Source organism: Cucumis sativus, chromosome 5, assembly GCF_000004075.3.
Source record: "Cucumis sativus cultivar 9930 chromosome 5, Cucumber_9930_V3, whole genome shotgun sequence".
NCBI lineage: Eukaryota > Viridiplantae > Streptophyta > Magnoliopsida > Cucurbitales > Cucurbitaceae > Cucumis > Cucumis sativus.
The window spans coordinates 31,202,963-31,223,195 of NC_026659.2; the positions used below are offsets into that span (position 1 = coordinate 31,202,963).

The following is a 20,233-nucleotide window of genomic DNA, read 5'->3' on the forward strand; positions in this document are numbered from 1 at the left end:
CAATGATCCCAACCCATCATTAACAAATTAACAAATAGAGTACGTAAGGAAAACAACAAACAAAGCGACGAAAAACATATTGATATTGTGATACTATTAACAAAATGTGATGTTTCCACAATATTGAAAAACAAATTTGAATTATTATACTCTTAAATTTTGTGTTGTAACAATTAAAGAACTAATAATTGTATCTATTTAAACTTTATATAAATTTTGGTAACATTTGAAAATATTCATATTAGATTTATACCTTTTTTAAACTAAATTCTCTAATTTTCACAAGTGAATTTACTTTTAATTATGATTAAATTCGAAAATGTTTAAGACTATTATTATGTGTTGAGATCTCCTCAAATTTAGATTATCGTTAGTGTGCATGGATGAATTTAAATGAGCTTGCCATTAAGAGTTCATATTGAAACGTATTAATCGATAAAATTATAAGTTTGATACTATTTTTACACAATGTAAAGTAACATTCAAACATATGAAAATTAAAAGTCTTTCATTATTATTTCTGTAGAAGAACTTATGAAATATTTTTAAAATGTAACATGCAAATGGAAAAGTCAAGCAACAATATTTTAATGTGTATTTCTAAATTTGCACATAGTACTATATATATATATATATATGGAGAAAATAGATTTACATGGTGCAATGCAAAAAATTAATTATTTTAGTTTTTTTTAAGTCAACTTTGATATACATACAATATAATGATATAGTCTGTCTATATGCTAATCTAAAACCTTGAAGTCGATTTTGATAATTGTATAACAAAGAATTGGATCATTTCATGGATATTCTCTATTCTATTTTTTTTCATAAATCGAATTTAGTTTCTATTTATTCATTAGATTTTAGAATATATAACACTTCTAATCTTTAATTTGTTAAGTTTAGTTTCAAAGAGTGATCGTCTATGATAATGAGTGATCATCTAGCTAAAACAAAGAGTTGTATAGACGAAGATATGATCAAGATAAAATTAAAACATTTTAAAAAATCTAGAAATTAAACCGTAATAAGAAAACTAAACTTATAGGTTAAATGTGTAACATTGTAAGAAGAGGTGCAGTTTATAGAAGAACAAAGCTGCACAATAATCCCAAAAGAACCACTGGTTGGATATCATGAAGCGAACATCTCAAAACATTTTGAAACTTAACAACCGAATAGAAACTAAATCTAAATCCTAGAAAGCAAAATGATATTTATATTCTTTTCTTCGGGTGTTTTCAAAAAGACAATAGCCACAAATACAAGTAAACTTTTGCATCCAATGACTTCTAGTCTACTTTCTAACAATCTGTACTGACAAAGACAACACCAAACAACACCAAGACAAAGAAGTCAAATACAACCTTATCACAATTTAGATATGTTATTATATACTATGAATTCATAGATTACATGTCTGCCTTTTGTAGGGTCAATTAAGACAGAATGGCCACAACAACAAAGTCTTTGTCAAATAACTTTTAACAAAAATGAAAAGAAAGAAAAAAAAAGGAATGTGGTGAAGCCATTTTTCTAACAAGAAGTGCTTCCTCATCTATTTGGAGATGGAACAACAAACTACTTTGAAATTTCATGATCCTCATCACATCAGTCTTCAAACGTTACAGCACTTGGGGTGAACACAATTACCACAACAAACTACATGTTTCTGTTCTAAAAACTGGGAGGTTAGTGTCGGTAATTCGCGATCGAACGGTCAAACGTGGGCTTGGAGTTACATACAAGCCATTACAAACCCATCAGCCTCCCAAACAAACAAGCCATTACGTCCTGATTTGTGCCTTGGAATTGTTCTCTCTCGATGAATTATCCAATGTTGCATTCCTTTTTAATTGCTGCAGCAATGAATGATTCCTCCCCCTTGAAAACTCCAATTATGGCTTTTGGTTCTTACACTGGAGGTGTTGTATGTTGACAAGCTTGATTACTATGTGGAGGAGGTGGTTCTTCGCATTGTGGTTCGTCATGTCCCATGTCGATCTGAATATGTGGTGGTTGAGACGACGGTGAGAGGACGGAGAGACGGCAGAGTGGGCAAGTGTTGTGGTTGGCTAGCCAATGATCAATGCAGTCCATGTGAAATACATGTCCACAAGTTGGTATTTTCTGAAGTTTATCTTCTGTTTTGTATTCTCCTAAACAAACTGAACATCTGAAACCAACAAAAACAAACACATAAGGATTGATGGCTCTTTCAAGAAAGGCTTAACAAAACATTGGCTGCATGCCTTTGATGATCATCACCCAACTCTTCTTTTCTCTAAATTCATGAATCACTTTTCATAATCTTTTAATCTTCTTAGTCTCCATTGAAGTAGATCAATATTTTTAGTCGAGCCAACCAACACAAGGATTCACATCATAAAGGGCTACTACACTAAGAATCAAATGAATATATAATTGAGGCAACCAACACAAATATTCTATATTTTCTTGATCCAAATCAAATGAATACATAATTAAATCAGTTGATTTAAAGCTCCATCCTTCATTCAAATTTCAAACGCGTCGCAACCCACTCGAACCATTGTTAAAAAAGGAAAAATGAAATTGAAAAAATACATTGGTAAAGAGTAGATTAAAAAAAAAAAGCAACAATTTTAAATAGAAACCCAAAGCTGGAGTGCAAGATCTCCTAACTTGATGCTCATTCAAGATCTCTTCAATTCATTCCAAGTTCACGTACAAGACTTAACAAAAAAATAAGGCTAACCAAATAACAAGAACACATATACTATGCCTTCAAAATAAAATTATCCTTTTACCAAAATACACTGGACAAACATAAGAAAGAATCCACTCACAGTGTATCAGTGACAAAGAATGTCTCATTGTATACAATGATAGGAAGCATCTCTCTGAACTCCTTCTTCAACCCAACTTCAGACTGCTCAACCACAAAAACAAGGGAACATACAAAATCATTAAATAAATAAAAACGCACACAAAATCATTCTATAGACTTTAAAAACAATTGAGAAAGCAAAGACAAAGAAAAGAAAAGAACATACTGTAGAGATGTTATTGTTATTAGCAGCAGCTGAAGTTCGCATTCGAATCGAAGTCCAATCGGCCCTTCGTCGACGAAGGTAAAGGAGATAGAAAAGGAAAAGAAGAATGAACGTGAAAAGAATTGGAATACAGAACACAAAAAACTGATAAACCTTCAATTCAGGTGCAGGCTTTGAAGCAGAACCTGGCCCTGAAGCAACTGTATAGCTTTTAGATGGATCCAAATGATCATAAGCCATTTTGACAAAAACCCCCACTAATGTACTTAGATCTTACAAACCCGGAAGTAATTTGAAGTTTTGGTAAAAACCCAGAAGCCAAAACAGAAAAATTCACCTAAATTAACACAAATCAGCAACACCCAGATCCAGAAAAACAAGAAGGAAAGAGTAAACAATGTGCTTAAAACCTCCAACAGTAAAATCAGTATACTACAGGAAATAAAATGGAGGCATTAACAGTGCAAATCTAGACGCATCCAACGAATTTCAACAAAATGGGGTGATAGATTAGATTAAATCAATCGAACCCAACACAAATAAGAAGAAAAATCAGTAGAAAAAGTAGCAATGAGAGTGAGAAAATTAAAGAAACAAGAAACTAAAATGCGGCCAAAGGGCAATGTTTGGTTTTGAAGAGCCAAATAAAGAAGGAAAGGAAGTTAGGTGGCAAAAGAAATTGGAATGAAGAAGAAGAAGAAGGAACTGTGTCTTTAAGTATACGATTTTCCTCGTCTCTTCATATAATATTATAATGAAACCAAAGCAATTGAAGATAAACATCATTTTTTTCTCCTTTGAATACAAAATCAACAAAATAAAAATATGAGATATTGTTGAATATCTTTCTCAAGTAAAGTTCAATGGAAGATTTTCCTTCATTGTTTAAGCTAGATGACAGCGAAATTGAAACATCTAAACTTACGTCCTTCTTTATTATATTTCCTAATGCTTATTGAAAATACCTTGAATTTCCATTTTGAGTTGAAATAAATTATCATATGGCTTAGTATCAAAATCCATACACGCGGTTTCATAAACCCCATCTCATATTATACAAAATTTTGATGAAAATCAAACCAGAGAAGTTTCGAGATAGACGTGAAAGTTTTAAGTCAAAACTTTAATCTAAACTATATTATATTCAATCAATTAGGCTAGATTAAAAATTCTCTTTTTTTCTATCATTGCATTCAACTATGCTCCATAGGTTAACAGCGGACAAACCATCGTAAATAAAAAACGTAAAACAAAAGAGTAAAAGAGATTTTCATACTTAGCCGTTTGAAGCATCAAACAACAAATTTAAGATATTTCAACATGTAGGATGAGAGATTCAATCGTCAACTTTTAGAATGAGAATTATTGCATAGTTAGTTAACTTTACTTAAATGGACATCACAAGCTTAATTCATCAACTTTTTTACTCTCTTTTAAACCAACTTTTAAAAGTGTTTAATAGATTAATCTCTATTTGGTTTTTGTTTAAAACGTATCAATAAATTTTAGAAGTCTTTACTCTAAACATTCTATTTTGTTTTGTCTATAACAGATATGGAAATTTTAAAAACGTTTTAGAGTTTAGATTTAAATATTATACTGGTTTCTGAACTTTCAAAATATTTATTCCTTATTCTTATATTTACAACTTTGGTCATCTATTTCTCCAGTGAAGCGAATTGATTATTTTTTCGTAAAATAAAAGTGTACAAATTAAGTGAAAGTATAAGAACTAAACCACTAGTTTAAAGAAATGATTTGTGAAGCATAACTATGAATGTTTGAATAAACAAAAGCTTAAATACCTATTTTCTCTTTATTTTATAAAACTATAGGTTTGACTTCTTAGGCATCTTTTTAAGAAGGAACTTATTAGATATAATAAACATCAAAGGTTTAAGCCTAAACTTATAATTTAATCAACATATTTTTTATTGTTCAAAATGGGAGAGAGAGAAATGTTCATTTCCATCATGGAATGGCATGAAGAAAATGGCATGATTTGTGCATATCTCAAGTTTTGTATATACATGTTCGGTTACTATAAAATGTAGTAAAATAAACCAAAATACTTACATAACATAAGAAAATATCTTTATCTATTTTGATGAATCGTCTATTTTGGTATATCACGATCTTTCGTATATAGATTATGATATTTTGCTATGATCGTGAATATTTTCGTCATTAAAAAAAAACTTTTAAGTTTGGCATCTTTAGGGAGAGAATGAGATATTTGGGGTATATGCTTCCAAGGGTCAAATTTTTCTTTCTTTGGTTGAACATTGAAGAAGATAATAATATTATTTTGACATGTTTTTAATTACATATTTCTTATTTCTTATGAAATATAAAAACTTCAAGTCCTTGTTAATAATTTTTTAAGAAAGAATTGCTCCCTTTTGGAATTTGTTTGATACACATTTTTCTTAACATTATCTTTTCATATCTTTATCTTAGTATATATATTTTTTAAAATTAAGATTACAAAATATCTTGACTCTAAAATCTCACCTAATTTGTCCTCCTGAAAACAACATAACCTTTCCAACATTTAAACGGTGTTGTTTAAACCACACCTCAAAGAACATATATAACCTTTCCAGCAGCTATTATTAACATTAATGTTCTTCTCAACTACTTCAAGAGTTCCATCCTAACCATCAATTTCCAAGAAAGAAATTATGTCTTATCTTTTGAACTATGCTTGGACTTGTCCTTTTCAAAGATTTGAAGAGGATCACGATTGCGTTCTTCATGTCACGAACTAAAACTTCAGTAGGAAACAAATGGAAAACAAAAGACTGATAGAGAGTATGTAATGAATGAATCGAAGAAAGAGCAATTTGTTAGAAGAAACCACAGAAGATATGAGGAACAAGTTGGAAGGTAAAGTGTAATTAAGTTCTTCTATAAATGGGTATCGATATCATGATGAAATTGAAAAACCATTCTCAAGGCATGTAGTTCTGCTCTCTTGCATTACACTTCCAAGTAATGTCGGGTTGCTTGTAACGACAGCATCTACTCCCTCGACTAACATTCTTTTCATCGATTCAATATCATCAACTGTCCATGCATACGCCTTTCTATCTCTCCTGTTGATTAAAATGTGTCAACTTGATTCTATAATGCAAAGCCGATTGGCTACCTTCTATAGTTTTTGTGCGGGATTCGAACCTTTGATCTATTCTTCAAGGACGGGTATATGAATTAACTAGTTCGGTAGTTGTGTTTTATACATTAATGCACCAAATCAAAGTCATACCTGTGCAGTATTCGCATAAGATCACCATCAATCAATTGATGATAGACACCAACCACCTTGGCTCCTTTCATTCTCAGCAAGTTGGTTCTTTCCCCTGTAGACGGGTCCTTCATTACAATATACCCCACCTGCAACTAAAACTATAGTATTAAATTTCTGTCAACATGTCGATATTTCCATCAATATTATGACATTTCCACGGATTCAATATTTAATCAATATTTTTTGAAAAATTAAGACCATGATATTTATCTCAACGTGCATATTTAGAAAGTAACTCCCCAATTAGACTTTGCAGAAAGAGATCTCAAATAGCTGAACACTAAAACCCGTTTTCACTGACCTTAATATCCGATGATGATCTGATTATGTCCCTTGCTAAGCTATCGCTCTTAGCCCAAACGAGACAATTCTTACATTGTGTCTTTTCAACCTGAAATTTTGCCATGAACGACCCATTAGACAACAAAATGTGAAGAAATTGCTCGGGGTAAACCAAATAAGCCTCAACACAATAACTCGCACACTTGATCACTTCTTTTTCTTTTCTTCGTTTTTGCTTTCTTTCGTAATGCGTGGATAGAACAAGGCTAGAAAAATGCAATGAGCCAACCGACAATTGTTAGTAATCGAAAATAAAGAGACGGCATAAAATAAATAATAGACATATGGACCTAAAGAGTAAAGTCTCTAGAAAAAGATACTGCAATCATTTGGAAACAATAATATATTATCGCCTGAAAAATCCCAGTCCCCTCCCCCACATAATCTGGACACTAACTCCCAACGGACTCAATAAGAACCACCCTCTACCTTACATCTCACGATAAAATTTCTACAAGTCTCAACGTTAGCTTTAAACGAGCACCAAAACCACCAAGGACCAAACAAATCACTTAATCAACCTAAAAGCCATCTCTTTGCTTGTACTATGGGGGGTCGTAGAACTGGAAGGCTTGAAATTCTTGATTCAAGAAGTGAATAAAAAAAAAAAAAGGACTAATGCACCACATGTTGAACATATAAATAATTGGCGTTGCACATAATAGTAATACCTTTAGAAGAATATATGATTTTCGGTTGACTATTATCTATTGTTTGTTTTACCCAGTATTTTTTAAAGCTGAAGACGCAATAGAGCGCAAAAGTCTTTTGGAGCTTAAGCACAAGGAGCAAAAAAAAAAAAACGAGGCTTTTAATTTGGAAATATTGAGGGCTTTTGGTTTAGCTTATAGGCCTAATCAGTATCTGCTCTTAAAGCAACTAGTTGATTACCGTGGAACTTTATTGTGCCCAGCCGATTGGCTAGTTCAAAGTGAGTTAGATGCTTGGTCTATTTAACTAAATCAAGAGTCTCACAATTGACTCAGTAATCTCTTGAACCAATCCTTCTCATGACCCCCCCTCCCCACACGCACGTACACACTACTTTTACATTCAGATTTAGCTTAGAAAAATTATGTTCAGTTGTACATGCATACAACCTGGTTCACTGTTAAGTACTACAAATCTAATGGCTTAGATCAGTAATTTTAACTGATTGGGGCCTTGGCAGCATTCACATCAAACAACCACAAATAGAACAACCTTATGTTTTACAGATACTCCACAAGAACAAGAACTTAGATTAACATGTTTATATATCGTCTTCTTTAGTAAAAAAATGGGCAGACAAAGGAGAAAAAAAGAGAAAACTCACAACAGAAATGATATCTTTTGCAAGCCCATTTTCATATGACGGCGGTCCAACCTTTGCGTCTAGAATCACCTGCTGAACTGATTTTGATATTGACTGCACAAATAAAGAGAATAATAGTAAACATGAAATGAGAGTTTTCCAAAGAATAAAATAAGAAATATCATAATGGCATTTGGCATTTGGCAGGCAGGATCGGATAGATATAGAACGGTACTCAATACATTAATACTAAGAGCGCAAATATCCTACAGCATACCACCAAAGCTTCTTCAATTGTAGGAATGTTGAAATCCAGCAATTTATGAGTGTGTTGATAAACAGCACCAAGATTTTTTATCTACAACCACAAACTACAAATCATGTTAACAAAGCGCAATAAAAGAAAGGTTACACTTCACACAAAGAAATTCTAAACCCAAACTAAACAACCCTGCACCCCAAACAAAGAGTTCTTTAACCTAGACTAAACAGCTAAGCATCCTTAAACACAAACTTCCTTACACAATTCAGCACCCAAACACAAATTAACAACTTTAGTCTCGATAACTCCGTTCAGTGTCCCAAATCCCCTTAGAGAGTTGCTTAAAATAGATATTAAAATGCAGAATCTACACTCACCTCTTTCATGCTATAATTTCCAACTTTAGAAGAATTGGACCCAGTTATCCTCTGCAAGTCCCTGCCTGTCAGGTGATAATCAAACCTCCAAATATCTTCAAAAGTTTCTTAACATGAGAATAGAAAGGACCGAGTCAAAAGTGAATGCTATTTGGCTATCTAATATCACCAACTCAATTATTGTGGCATATCAGCTGAATCCACTAAATACGAAAACACTGCATACACCTCGACCACAGCCCATAATGAGAATCATTTTTTATTATTTAATCTCAATTACAAGAAGAAAATTGATTAACTGATTAAGGGACAAGTGGAAAAGAAACACTTTCGATAAATACCTGTCATGAAGTGCAAATAAAACTCCATCTGAAGAACGAGAAACATCAACTTCAATGCAGTTGGCTTGAGAACGAAGAGCTATTGAATAAGCATCCATCTGTCCGAAATAGAGGAAAAGATCACAACCCAATAAAAACCCACAAAGAGAAAGCAGAGATGATTCAAAATCGTAATGAATTGAAGACTGGTACAGTGTTGGGGAAGGCCTTGGACGAGTCGCCGCCATGAGCACAGACAAGAGGAGGATGAGTCAGCCATTTGCAGTTCCTTTGTTGAATCTGTAGAGAGAAGAAACAAAACCCAAGTGATTTTGGAATTGAATCAGAAAGGGAAGAGAGGAGAGGAAGAAGAAAAGAGTACCTGCTGAAAACGCTTGAGCTTGAAATGGAAGTAAATGGGAGGGAGAATTGCGATGATAGCGAGGCAAAGGATAGTTAGACGAAAGAGACGGCGGGAAGAGAATCTGAAAGGGAATCGATTGCGCCATGTTCTTTGCCCAATCCAACGCCTTCTTCCAAGTCTAGAGGTGGAGATCGCCATTCCAATTCCAAACTTTCTGAATCGAAGGTTTTCTTTTTTCCTAACGCCTGCTGACTGGGAGTCACTGCTCACACCAACGACAGTTCGAAGATTTTCTTTAGAGCTTTTTTCTTCAAACAAATTAATTTAAGTCATAAAAATTCTAAAAATATTTACGAATATATGAACAAATATTAATAGTGATAATAAAAGTTAGTATTACATAAAATAAATAAATATATATATATATATATATTAAAAAGTTGATGTTGAAATTTCTTTATAATTCAAGTGTTATCGATGACTTTAGAAGATGGATTTTAGATTTAAAGGATTGTGGAAGATGGAAGAAGGAAGCTAGAGAGAGACGACGACAAGTAGTGGTTGTCCATGTCAAACCTATAGATGAGCAGCAACCCAATCCAATTGTGATGTACGAAATTTCATTAATATTTATGATTTTAGATCAATTAAACTCGTAAAGCAATCAATTTAGATATATTTTATCGTGATTATACATTTGAAAATCATCTCTTCATTAATTCTTAAATGTGTGTAAATTTCTAATTTAAATATCAATTTTACAAAATAAACTATTAGAGTATATACATGTACTAATAAGTCCAAATTGATTAATACAAATAGAACATTATAGAAGGGTAGATGAATACACTTGAAAAAAACTAAAATCCAAGTTGATACAAGGATTAGTTCTAAGTTTAAATTGATACAAACCGTCAAGTACGGGATTATATATTTGTTTATTAAAATTTAAAGAATGGAAGTACAAACTTTAATTAACAAAACAGAATAAGAAAGTTTAGATCATCCTTCAATTTTGAGTTTTCCTATAATTTTGTGTATGAAATCATTCATATCTTTGATTAGCAATGAAGAATCCTTCAACTCAGGAACTACATAAAATCCATGGATTGCATTTGGATATTCAACCAAATCAACTTCTTTTCCACACTCATCTTTAAGCCACTCGTAGTACTTTTTCCCCCAATCTCCCAACTGATCCTTTCCTCCTAAAATCAGAAGTGTCGTCGGAAACTTCACCTTCGAGATCTCGTCTCCGCCACTGGGGCCGAACACATGCACCGCCGGGTGGTTTCTGTCACACCCTTTTGGCAAAAACGCCTTCCAGTACCAGTCTGCCTGTTCCAAGTTTAACATTGGCGATTTACTGAATTTAATCTCCGACTCTACTCGCTCCTCTCCCCCGAAGAATGGTTGTATTGCAATTATACCTTGTAAAAAATATGAATAAAATGTTAAATAATATATAGTTTACGACTGAAGCCTATTTGGAAACTTGCTAACCGGAGATCGGTCCCTCATCTCAAAGTCTTTGGAAACATTATATCACTAATATGTGTATTTCATATATGAAAACAGAAGTTAAGTTGGATGATAAGAGTGAGAAGTACATACTCAAATACCTAACGTTACAATAATCTCTACAATCCCAACACGAGAAAGATAGTCTTAAGCCAAGATGTAATATTCGACAAAGAAGGGAGAATGAGAACGAGGACAACATGAGACCGATGAAGACTACATTTCTAATAGATCAAACCCCTCATACCTCAAAGTTGGATAAAACAAGTTTAGAGGATCAATTTAGAGTTATGTTGATCATATTAACTCCCACCTTTTTCTTTGACACACTCACCTAATACCAAACCAAATTTGAGTGCAATCTTAATACTTTATTGTGTACACAGCAAAGAGTCTTTAATTTATTCCAATAATTCAGTCATTTCTGGTGTTCTTACTTTAACCAAAGAACTGCATATAGCATATTGGGTAAATGAGATATATACCTTAAAAGCTCTAAAAGAAAAAGCATTAAATTGTGGGATCTAAGAAGATATATAGTTGGTGCCTTTTCTACATCACCACTTAATATATCTTAATACAATATGTACTCGTAGGACACCCAGGTTGGGTTCACTCCACTGTCAAATATTCAAGTCTCCTGCAACTATATATATATATATATATATATCACATGTTTAATCCTTCGGTTTTCACCATCCATGGTGTGGGGGCATGTGAGTAGATGAGATGATGAAAGAGGAAAGATGAGGCAGAGTTCTTTTTCTTTTTATTTTGGTTGATAAAGTTCACTTTTTAATATGTTCATTTTAGTCATTACGTTGATTCTTTCCTTTTCTATCGTCAATATGAACTCAGCTGAACTAGCATTTATGCATTTGAAGACAAAGTTTCGAGTTTAATTCATCTACCTAAATTAAAATATAGAGCTAATAGGTGAGGAGAAAAAGATGGAGATATAAATGAAAATGACATTAGGAAATTAATGTATATATAATATCATGCCCTCTTAATTATATCTTGCAAAACTCAACCACTACATTTGTACATTTTAAAATATGGATCAAAATTAGTTGTTTGATGATTGAATGTACCAAATGCTATTTTATTAAAAATATCATTTATGGTTGAAATATTAAAAAGATATTCTTTTTTCGATAATATTTAGATGCACTTCGAATATCACGTGGTAAATTGTATGTGATTGGACAATTTAGTGGAATGGGTGACACTCAATGAATTATCTATAGTAATAGTTATCAATATTATTTCAAAACTTTGTAAAAAAAATAAAACAAAAACGTAAAAATTTTGAGTAACTATCTACATACACTTTTCAAATTTGACCCAACATCAAACTATATACCCATAAATTTTAACGTGTAACAATTAAAACTCTACACTAATAATTTAATTTAGACCTTTTTCTTAATTGCATCATATCCATTATTCTTCCAAATTTAATTCAACGATGGAACTTATGATTTTTGTTCATCAAACTCCTAAAGTTCCAAAAGCCAATTAATTTAGTGAATTAATTACAATTACTTTTGAAAATTTAAGAATTTAATTTTTACAATATTTATAAGCTAAGCTTCACACCAAATTTTTACAAAAAAGAAAAGGTAAATTAATAAACATTTTGAATTTTGAATTTTAATGTGATATATATTTTTCATAACTTCATGATCTCTAACGTATGAATTATCATATCAATATGTGTGTGTATATATATATATGACATCAAGAGTACTAACCTTTAATCTTCAGCTTCTTGAAGTTATGGCCGCCGGCTCTGACGGCCACATGGTGAGCCAAGTTACCGCCGGCACTATCACCCGCTAGAAAACACCGACTAACATCAAGTTTCACCGGAAAACCACCACCATCCAAGTCCATACCATCAAGATATTTCAAAGCATCAAATCCATCTTCATAAGGAATGGGACAACGATGTTCCGGAGAAAGTCGATAATTAACGGATACAACTGCCACCCGTAACTCTCGTGCGAGTCTCCGACAAAGATCATCGTAAGCCATTGAGTTAGCCGAAAAGAAAACAAACCCACCGCCATGATAGTAAACAATGACGGGCAGATCAGTAACATTATTATTATCAGTAGAAGAAGAAGAAGAAGGAAGAAAGAGACGAAACCAAAGATTATGAGAAGGGTCGAAAACGACGTCGTAAGTGGAGACACCGTGACGGGGTTTAGAAGAAGCAGAGTACTTCGGGTCGAAGAGGGACATTAAGAAACGGTTAACGGTTACGTTGGAACGACGGCTTATGAAAGAGGCAAAGGAAAAGAAGTAGAGAAGAATACGAAACTTGAATGGAAGCCTTTCCATTATTGAAGGATATGTGATATGTGATATGTGGGTTAGCTTTAGGTGAGTTTTGAATTTGGTCTATTTATTGCTCAAATAATTAGAGTGATGGCCATATGATAACTTTATTTGGCTTAAGGGCTGTGGCTCACAATCAATATTATAGTTGAAAGTGATTTTTCACCCATATATATTATAAGATAAGAAAAATGATGAAGGAAGACTTTTATGAACGAGGTGGATTCATTCACTAACGGCGAGAGAAAATCAATAGATTTATCGATAAAATGAATTAAAATATTTACAAATATAGCTTCAAAAAATATTTTAAATTTTCTATTCTCTAATTCTTATTTAAAATGTGGGGTTATTTGACTCTTTCTAAATATTACAAATTTTACCGTTGATATCAAAAGCTCGACATTACCAACGTTCATGATTTTGCTTCTATTTTTTTTGTTTGATTAAAAATTCATACCATTATAAATAGTTGTTAAAGTTCATAAGTAAACAATGGTTTTATATATATATATATATTGGTATTGGTTTGGTTGGAGGTTGAGCGTAATTAACTATGAAACTTTAACGTGACAAAGTCGGCTCCTTTAATTTCTCTTTAGAATATAATATTAGAAGCCGTCCACAAAAATACAAATAGATTAACAAAATAATTAACTAATTTATAATTACTGAAGCAAGATGAGTTTTTAATAAAAATTCAAACCTCAAAAAGTTTTTTTCTTCACACTTTTGATTACATTGTTTAATTTTAAAAATAAATTATTTTTAAAAAAATTAAATTATTCGAAAGTAGATTTTTAATGTATTTTAAACAAATTTTGGGGTTGAGAGATTGAAGAAAAATTATTTGAAATTTTGGTAGGGATGACCAAAAGTAATAGATGCTTTTGAAAAATATGCAAAAGAAATAGTTTTAAAAGATTAGAAAATCTCTCCAAATTAAATCTAATTAAGTTTGTTATTTTTTTTTAAAATTTAAATGTGAAACTTCATTTTAAATTCTTATGGGATTATTACATAATTTTCAAATCTCCATTGTTGATCATTTGAGAGTACTACTCATCCTTTGTTAATTAACTCTTGATTCGTATCGTTTAATTAATCTCAAATTATATGCTTGTATATAAGACGATGGTCTCGAGGATCTCAATTTTATATTTATTTTCCAAACATAATGTTCAATTTAAGGAATAATCAAATTTCGTGTTTTTTTTTTTAATGTAACTTACATGTTTTTATCGTGGGATCGATCACGATGATTTTCATGTTTTTCATCATATGAGAAATTTACAAGTTTTATGTTATTAAAATGTTAAATGTTAATATCATCCATTTCACATCTGGTTCATGTACTCTCTCGTAGATTTGAAATAATAACTAAAATGTTTATTATTAATAAAATTTAAAATTTTACTTTATACTTTAACTAATTTTGAACGAGAGGTATTTTAAGATATTGGGCCAAACTTTTAGGTTCACTTTTGGGGACACCTTATTAATGGCAAGTTTAACTAATTAACGATGGAGGCAAAAATGGTTAGGCTTTATTAATGAGGGTTTCTTTCTTTCTTTTTTCTAGAATCACATTTATTGCTCACCATTTAACCTAATGGAATAATTAGTCTATAATGACAGTTCTCGCCAAATCGACGAGAGTAGCAAATTCGATTGAAGGAGAGAAGAATGTGACCTACCAGAGAGAAAATATGCACACACCACTCTAGTGATGTTTGTCACATAATGTTTACTAACTTTAAAAAAAAATGAAATTAAAATAGTTTGATAGGTTTTCAAATTCGAACTCGCTCTTTTCCTCATATCATTATCATTATCTCTTTCTTATCAAGGATGTTTGTAGAAAATAAGGCTCTATTTGGTTCATGATTTGAAAACTATTTTGAAAAATAAAGAATTTCGTGAAAAGCAAAAACAAAATTTTTATTTGGGTAATTATAATTGATAGTCATTTTAACCATAATAATTAAGGATATAACAACATTTTTTTAAAAAAAATGCAAATATAGCAAAACTATAGCTGATATAGCAAAACTATATTTGCAAATTTTTTAAAATGTTGTTATATACTTAATTATTTTGAATCTAATTGCTAAATTTACAACTATCTCATTTTATTTTCTCTTTTGGTTTAAAACTTTGAAATTCATATTCAAAATTCAAAGTTTAGTGTTTGGTACGGTTGTGAATTTCAAAATGAAATCGTGTATTCCATGTTCATTGTTTCTGAAAACAAAATCTAGAAACAAAGAACGTAACAATTTTATTATTTTCAAAAATGGATTATTTTAAATATTGTTTTTGAAAATCATGTTTTTTTAAGAAAGAATACCAAACAAGCTGTTTTAATTATTTTCTTTGTATTTTTGTTTTTGAAAATATAAAAAAAAATGGATCACGAACCAAAAAAAAACCCTAAGATTTACGACTAAGTTCCATGTGAACACTACAATAACTTCTTTAGATGAAAAACCAATTATTTCAAATCTCGATGAGCGTGTAGGAAAAAAACTAAATATTTTCAAATTAAAAATTTTAGTATATATTACATTATTTCAAGAAAAAAATATAAGTGTAAGAAAGAGTACGTACGTTATCACATTGTGTATATGTGAACTATATTGCACCTAATCGTTGTTCTTATTTTAATAATTATATGTATTAACAAGATAAGAAAAATATATAATGTATCAAATCAGATATCAAAACAAATATCAAAATTAGAATAAGATTTCAACTTTTGTTTTGGGTTAAACTTATCCAAACACTCTTAACAAAATTACATGAACATAAACTCGTGAGAAAAACTTAAAAGAAAGCTATTTTAAAGTGGCATATGTTTGTGCATGAAATCAATTGCATCTTTAATTAGCAATGAACAATCCTTGAGCTCAGGAACTGCATAAAATCCATGACTAATGGCATTTGGATATTCAACCAAATCAACTTCTTTTCCACCCTCTTTCAACCACTCGTAATACCTTCTCTCTCAATCTCGTAAAGGGTCTCGTCCTCCCACGATCAAAAGCGTCGGTGGAAACGCTGCGCTCGATATGTCTCGAACACAATCGGCTCCGAACACATGAGCTGCCGGGTGGTTTCTGCTTGACCCATTTGGCAAAATTGCTTTCCAAGACCGATCTGTTTCTTCCAAAGTCAACATTGGTGATTCTCTCTTCTCCTCCAAAAAGTGGTTGTATTGCAATTAATCTTCTTATTCTCTTTCTATAAATCAATACGTTTCGAGCACATAATCTTTCTCCAAACATAATATATTTTAAGTTAAAGGTCTTGGAACAGAGTATCTATATCTTCAAGAGCATGATTCAACTCGAAGAGTTAGGATTTATGGTTTGATTGGTCCATCAACATAGCACCTAGCCCAACTAATTCGAATTTGAACTTGATTAGCCCTTTTCAGCTAAATTGGGCCTATTTTTTTTTTATTTTGAGGAAAGTTCACGTAATAAAAACACATGACATCATCGTGATTTGTGAACTTATATCTTCAATTTTAATTTGAAACATGTATAACTTTTAATTGGATCGTAAAATTTGAAATTTAAAATTACATCGTTAGTTTAAGATATTACACGACAATTCGTTATTAGTCTAAAATTTACTATTATTCAACGACATCATTATTAAGTTAAGATTCACACTTAAAAATATACACTAAACTAAAAGAATTGTTTGTGGGGAAAGCTTGATCGAAGGAGCCAATATTGATCACACAATTATATTTTTGGCTACGCATTTGTTTTCTTTTTTAGTTCAACAATCGAATGTGAAACAAAGAAATTGACTTAGTAATTATAAGAAAACGGAACGAAACACACTAAAATGATGAGTTACATTTACAAATACTTTTTTCAATGCTAGCTCAATACACCCTTCATTTTTTATTGTCGAACCATCCAGTATATCATAGTAGTGAATAAGGATATGTTTTGAATAATCTAACAAATAAGTTATTTAAAAAAATTAAAGCTTTTAGTAACCATTTCATTGTATCTTAAACAATATTTACCAAAATAAAGATTAATACTAAATGGAGAAATTTTTAAAATTTTGGTTTTTGTTTTGTAAATTTGGTGAAGAATATTAAAAAATAAAATATGAACCGAAATAAACGAAAACGGTAACGTTACGTTACGTTACCTTCTTGAAGTCGTAGCCACCGGATCTAAGAGCCACGTGGTGAGGGAGATTGCCGCCAGCACTATCACCGGCGAGAAAACACCGACTAACATCCAACTTCACTGGAAAACCACCAAAATCCAAATTATTTTCCACAGTGTCAAGAAATTTCAAAGCTTCAAATCCATCTTCATAAGGAATTGGGAAACGATGTTCTGGAGAAAGTCGATAATTAACAGACGCAACCACCGCACCTAACTCACGTGCCAGTCTCCGGCAAAGATCATCGTAAGCCATCGAATCAGGCGAAAAGAACACAAACCCACCACCGTGATAGTAAATGATAACGGGCAGTGTAACACTATCAGCTGAAGAAGAAAAAGAAAAAGGAAGAAAGAAGCGAAACCAGAGATTACGAGAATGATCGAAAACGACGTCGTAAGTCGAAACCCCGTTTTGTTGTTTAGAAGAAGAAGGGATCTTGGGGTCGAAGAAACTGATTAGGAAACGGTTGACGGTGATGTTTGAACGACGACTTATGAAAGAGGCTGAGGAAAAGAGACGAATAAGAACTCGGGACTTCCATGGAAGCTTGGGAGGTGTTTCCGCCATTGCTAAAACTCTAATTTAAGCTTCAACATTCAAAGCCTTCACCGTGATGATCACAAGCCGGGACAACTAAAGCCTTCATCGATTTTGATTTCAATGGATACTTTTAGAAAAGTTTTAAGAAGAAACTTTATTTATTATATTTACGTTTGTGATATTGTTTTATTTTAAATTTTTATGTTTTTTATAATGTAATGAAAATATTGGTTATTTGATTTCATTTTGATATTTGAATCTATGAAAATGTATAAATAATGGAAGCTAAGTGATATACTCAAAATTTAGAAATATGGTTGTCAATATGTTAACATTTTCATGCAATTTTCTCAATATAAATCAAAGTTAATAGGGCAATTAATTAATGTTCTCCCTCCATTCTTTGCTCTAGCTTTCATGTTTCAATAATATTTTTCTAAAATAGTTTTGATCTATAAAGCATCGTTTTCATAGATATGGTAATTGCTTTCAATGAAATCATGTTATGTTTACAAATTAAACATTAATAAAATATATTGGCAATTTAAGACATTGTGCTTAATTATATTAACATTGAAAATTTCAAATAACAACAACTTAACTAAATGATAATTAGGTTAAATAATGAAAACTTCTTCCTAAATTTACCATTGAGAGATGATCTTGATGAGAAAGATTAGAAAAAACAAAAACAAAAAAAATGGTAGAAAAAGTAGATGAGAGAAAGTTAATTAAATTCTATTTTGAGCATTTATGGATGGCATACCATCATTATAGTTCATTCTAACACCATTTTTCATTGGGGAGATTGGCTATATAATAGGATTCATACCTCACAAGAACATCAGAAATCACTTTTCTAAAAAATTGTATAAATACAATATAAAAATTTATTAATTAATAAAGGGAATTTCCATATCCATATTATGGCATTTCAAATACTTTTGCTTAGACTTTCAATCATCTTATTCTCCATTTCAGGTACATGTTTTCTGATCTCTTTGAATTTTCTTTTAACAATCTTCTGCTGTTGTGAGTTCACAATTATATATGGTTGATCAACTAGGGTTCATGAAGTTTCTGGTGAAATTATTGTTCAGTTTTTAACCAATGCATTATATTTGTAGGAGTTTACTCTGTCAATTTCATCATCAAAAACAATTGTAGGATCCCAATATGGCCGGGAGCCTTAACCGGCGCTGGCAATCCAATCTCCACCACCGGCTTCAAACTACTCCCTGGCTCGACCACAACTACAACCGTCGATGCATCATCAACGCCGTGGTCGGGGCGGTTCTGGGCTCGAACCCTTTGCTCTGCTGCAAATGGTAAGTTCACTTGTGCAACAGCAGACTGCGGTTCTGGCCAAATCGCCTGCAACGGCGCGGGGGCAACTCCGCCAGCAACCTTAGTGGAATTCACGATAGCGGCAAACCGTGGTCAAGACTTCTTCGACATCAGCCTCGTTGATGGCTTCAATCTGCCGGTTTCAATTACGCCAATAGGTGGATCGAGTGGCTGCAAATCAGTAGCTTGTGGAAGAAGTGTGAACCCCGTTTGTCCACCGGAGATGGCCGTTAAAAGCCCACGTGGGTTAGTGATAGCTTGTAAGAGTGCTTGCATGGCTTTTAATAAGCCAGAATATTGCTGCAGTGGCGACCATAATCTGCCGGAAACTTGCCCGCCCACGAATTATTCGAGGATATTCAAGAGGCAATGCCCTCAAGCTTATAGCTATGCGTATGATGATAAGACGAGTACATTTACTTGTACTGGTGGAGCTAATTATGCTATCACTTTTTGTCCTTAAATTCAACACTTATTGGTGGAAAAAGCTTTAATAAAATGTAATAAATCCAATATGTTTGAGAGAGTTATCCTATAGTCACATTTGTTTTAATTCTAATCAATCGTACCGATTTTTTATTTATGTGTTAATCATCATGAATTTCAATTGCAAAAGAAAATGGATTAATAAACATAGGATAGTTTGTAATAGTGGAACTTGAATTTATTGAAGTCATTTACTTTGACACTCGTGTAATAATGGAATGGTTGAATCGAATAGGGATGAAGGTTACTACGAGGCCTTTGAGATTGAGAGAAACAAATCACTAAAAATTGATTGAGAAGGATGATTGTGTTTCCATCAAACTAATTTTCTTTTTCGCTCCTTCCTCTTGTATTCCTCCAACGGTTTTTTTACTAAACTTTGTTTACTTTTGTTAGTTGTTCAATATATGTTCTCGGTAAGTTTGTCTTTCTCAAAACCACAGTTACATGCATAAAATTGTAAAATATATGTGAAGTTTTTAA

At 32.0% G+C, this 20,233-nt stretch overlaps 5 protein-coding genes across 8 annotated transcripts; 1 reads left to right on the top strand and 4 right to left on the bottom strand.

Moving 5' to 3' along the window:
- Positions 1 to 1,359: 1,359 nt before the first annotated feature.
- On the bottom strand, positions 1,360 to 3,880 carry LOC101219324 (RING-H2 finger protein ATL58). Its single transcript, XM_004141473.3, has 3 exons — positions 3,039 to 3,880; positions 2,832 to 2,914; positions 1,360 to 2,179 (listed from the first exon to the last, which is right to left on the bottom strand). Exons 1-3 carry the CDS (start codon positions 3,276 to 3,278, stop codon positions 1,918 to 1,920), a joined length of 585 nt encoding a protein of 194 aa, XP_004141521.1. The 5' UTR covers positions 3,279 to 3,880; the 3' UTR covers positions 1,360 to 1,917.
- A 1,916-nt stretch (positions 3,881 to 5,796) lies between these two features.
- LOC101219565 (glycerophosphodiester phosphodiesterase GDPD4) lies at positions 5,797 to 9,678 on the bottom strand. Of its 4 annotated transcripts, none has more exons than XM_031885941.1 (10): positions 9,326 to 9,678; positions 9,157 to 9,243; positions 8,965 to 9,062; positions 8,624 to 8,684; positions 8,262 to 8,342; positions 8,006 to 8,098; positions 6,834 to 6,896; positions 6,650 to 6,739; positions 6,307 to 6,440; positions 5,797 to 6,136 (listed from the first exon to the last, which is right to left on the bottom strand). In XM_031885941.1, exons 1-10 carry the CDS (start codon positions 9,503 to 9,505, stop codon positions 5,968 to 5,970), a joined length of 1,056 nt encoding a protein of 351 aa, XP_031741801.1. In that variant the 5' UTR covers positions 9,506 to 9,678; the 3' UTR covers positions 5,797 to 5,967. The 4 variants fall into 4 exon arrangements, with proteins under 4 accessions (XP_031741801.1, XP_031741802.1, XP_011656047.1 ...); XM_031885942.1 differs by having other exon boundaries at positions 6,307 to 6,434; positions 9,326 to 9,675; XM_011657745.2 differs by lacking the exon at positions 6,834 to 6,896 and having other exon boundaries at positions 9,326 to 9,673.
- A 438-nt stretch (positions 9,679 to 10,116) lies between these two features.
- LOC101219808 (probable carboxylesterase 18) lies at positions 10,117 to 13,248 on the bottom strand. Its single transcript, XM_004141475.3, has 2 exons — positions 12,586 to 13,248; positions 10,117 to 10,737 (listed from the first exon to the last, which is right to left on the bottom strand). Exons 1-2 carry the CDS (start codon positions 13,175 to 13,177, stop codon positions 10,310 to 10,312), a joined length of 1,020 nt encoding a protein of 339 aa, XP_004141523.1. The 5' UTR covers positions 13,178 to 13,248; the 3' UTR covers positions 10,117 to 10,309.
- A 2,644-nt stretch (positions 13,249 to 15,892) lies between these two features.
- Positions 15,893 to 18,122, bottom strand: LOC116403770 (probable carboxylesterase 18). Its single transcript, XM_031885327.1, has one exon. The coding sequence runs from the start codon at positions 17,942 to 17,944 to the stop codon at positions 17,345 to 17,347; it is 600 nt and encodes a 199-aa protein (XP_031741187.1). The 5' UTR covers positions 17,945 to 18,122; the 3' UTR covers positions 15,893 to 17,344.
- Positions 18,123 to 18,777: 655 nt separating this feature from the next.
- On the top strand, positions 18,778 to 19,823 carry LOC101222472 (thaumatin-like protein 1b). The gene is made up of 2 exons (XM_004141566.3): positions 18,778 to 18,898; positions 19,045 to 19,823. The coding sequence occupies exons 1-2, from the start codon at positions 18,844 to 18,846 to the stop codon at positions 19,725 to 19,727; spliced, it is 738 nt and encodes a 245-aa protein (XP_004141614.1). The 5' UTR covers positions 18,778 to 18,843; the 3' UTR covers positions 19,728 to 19,823.
- Positions 19,824 to 20,233: the final 410 nt, after the last annotated feature.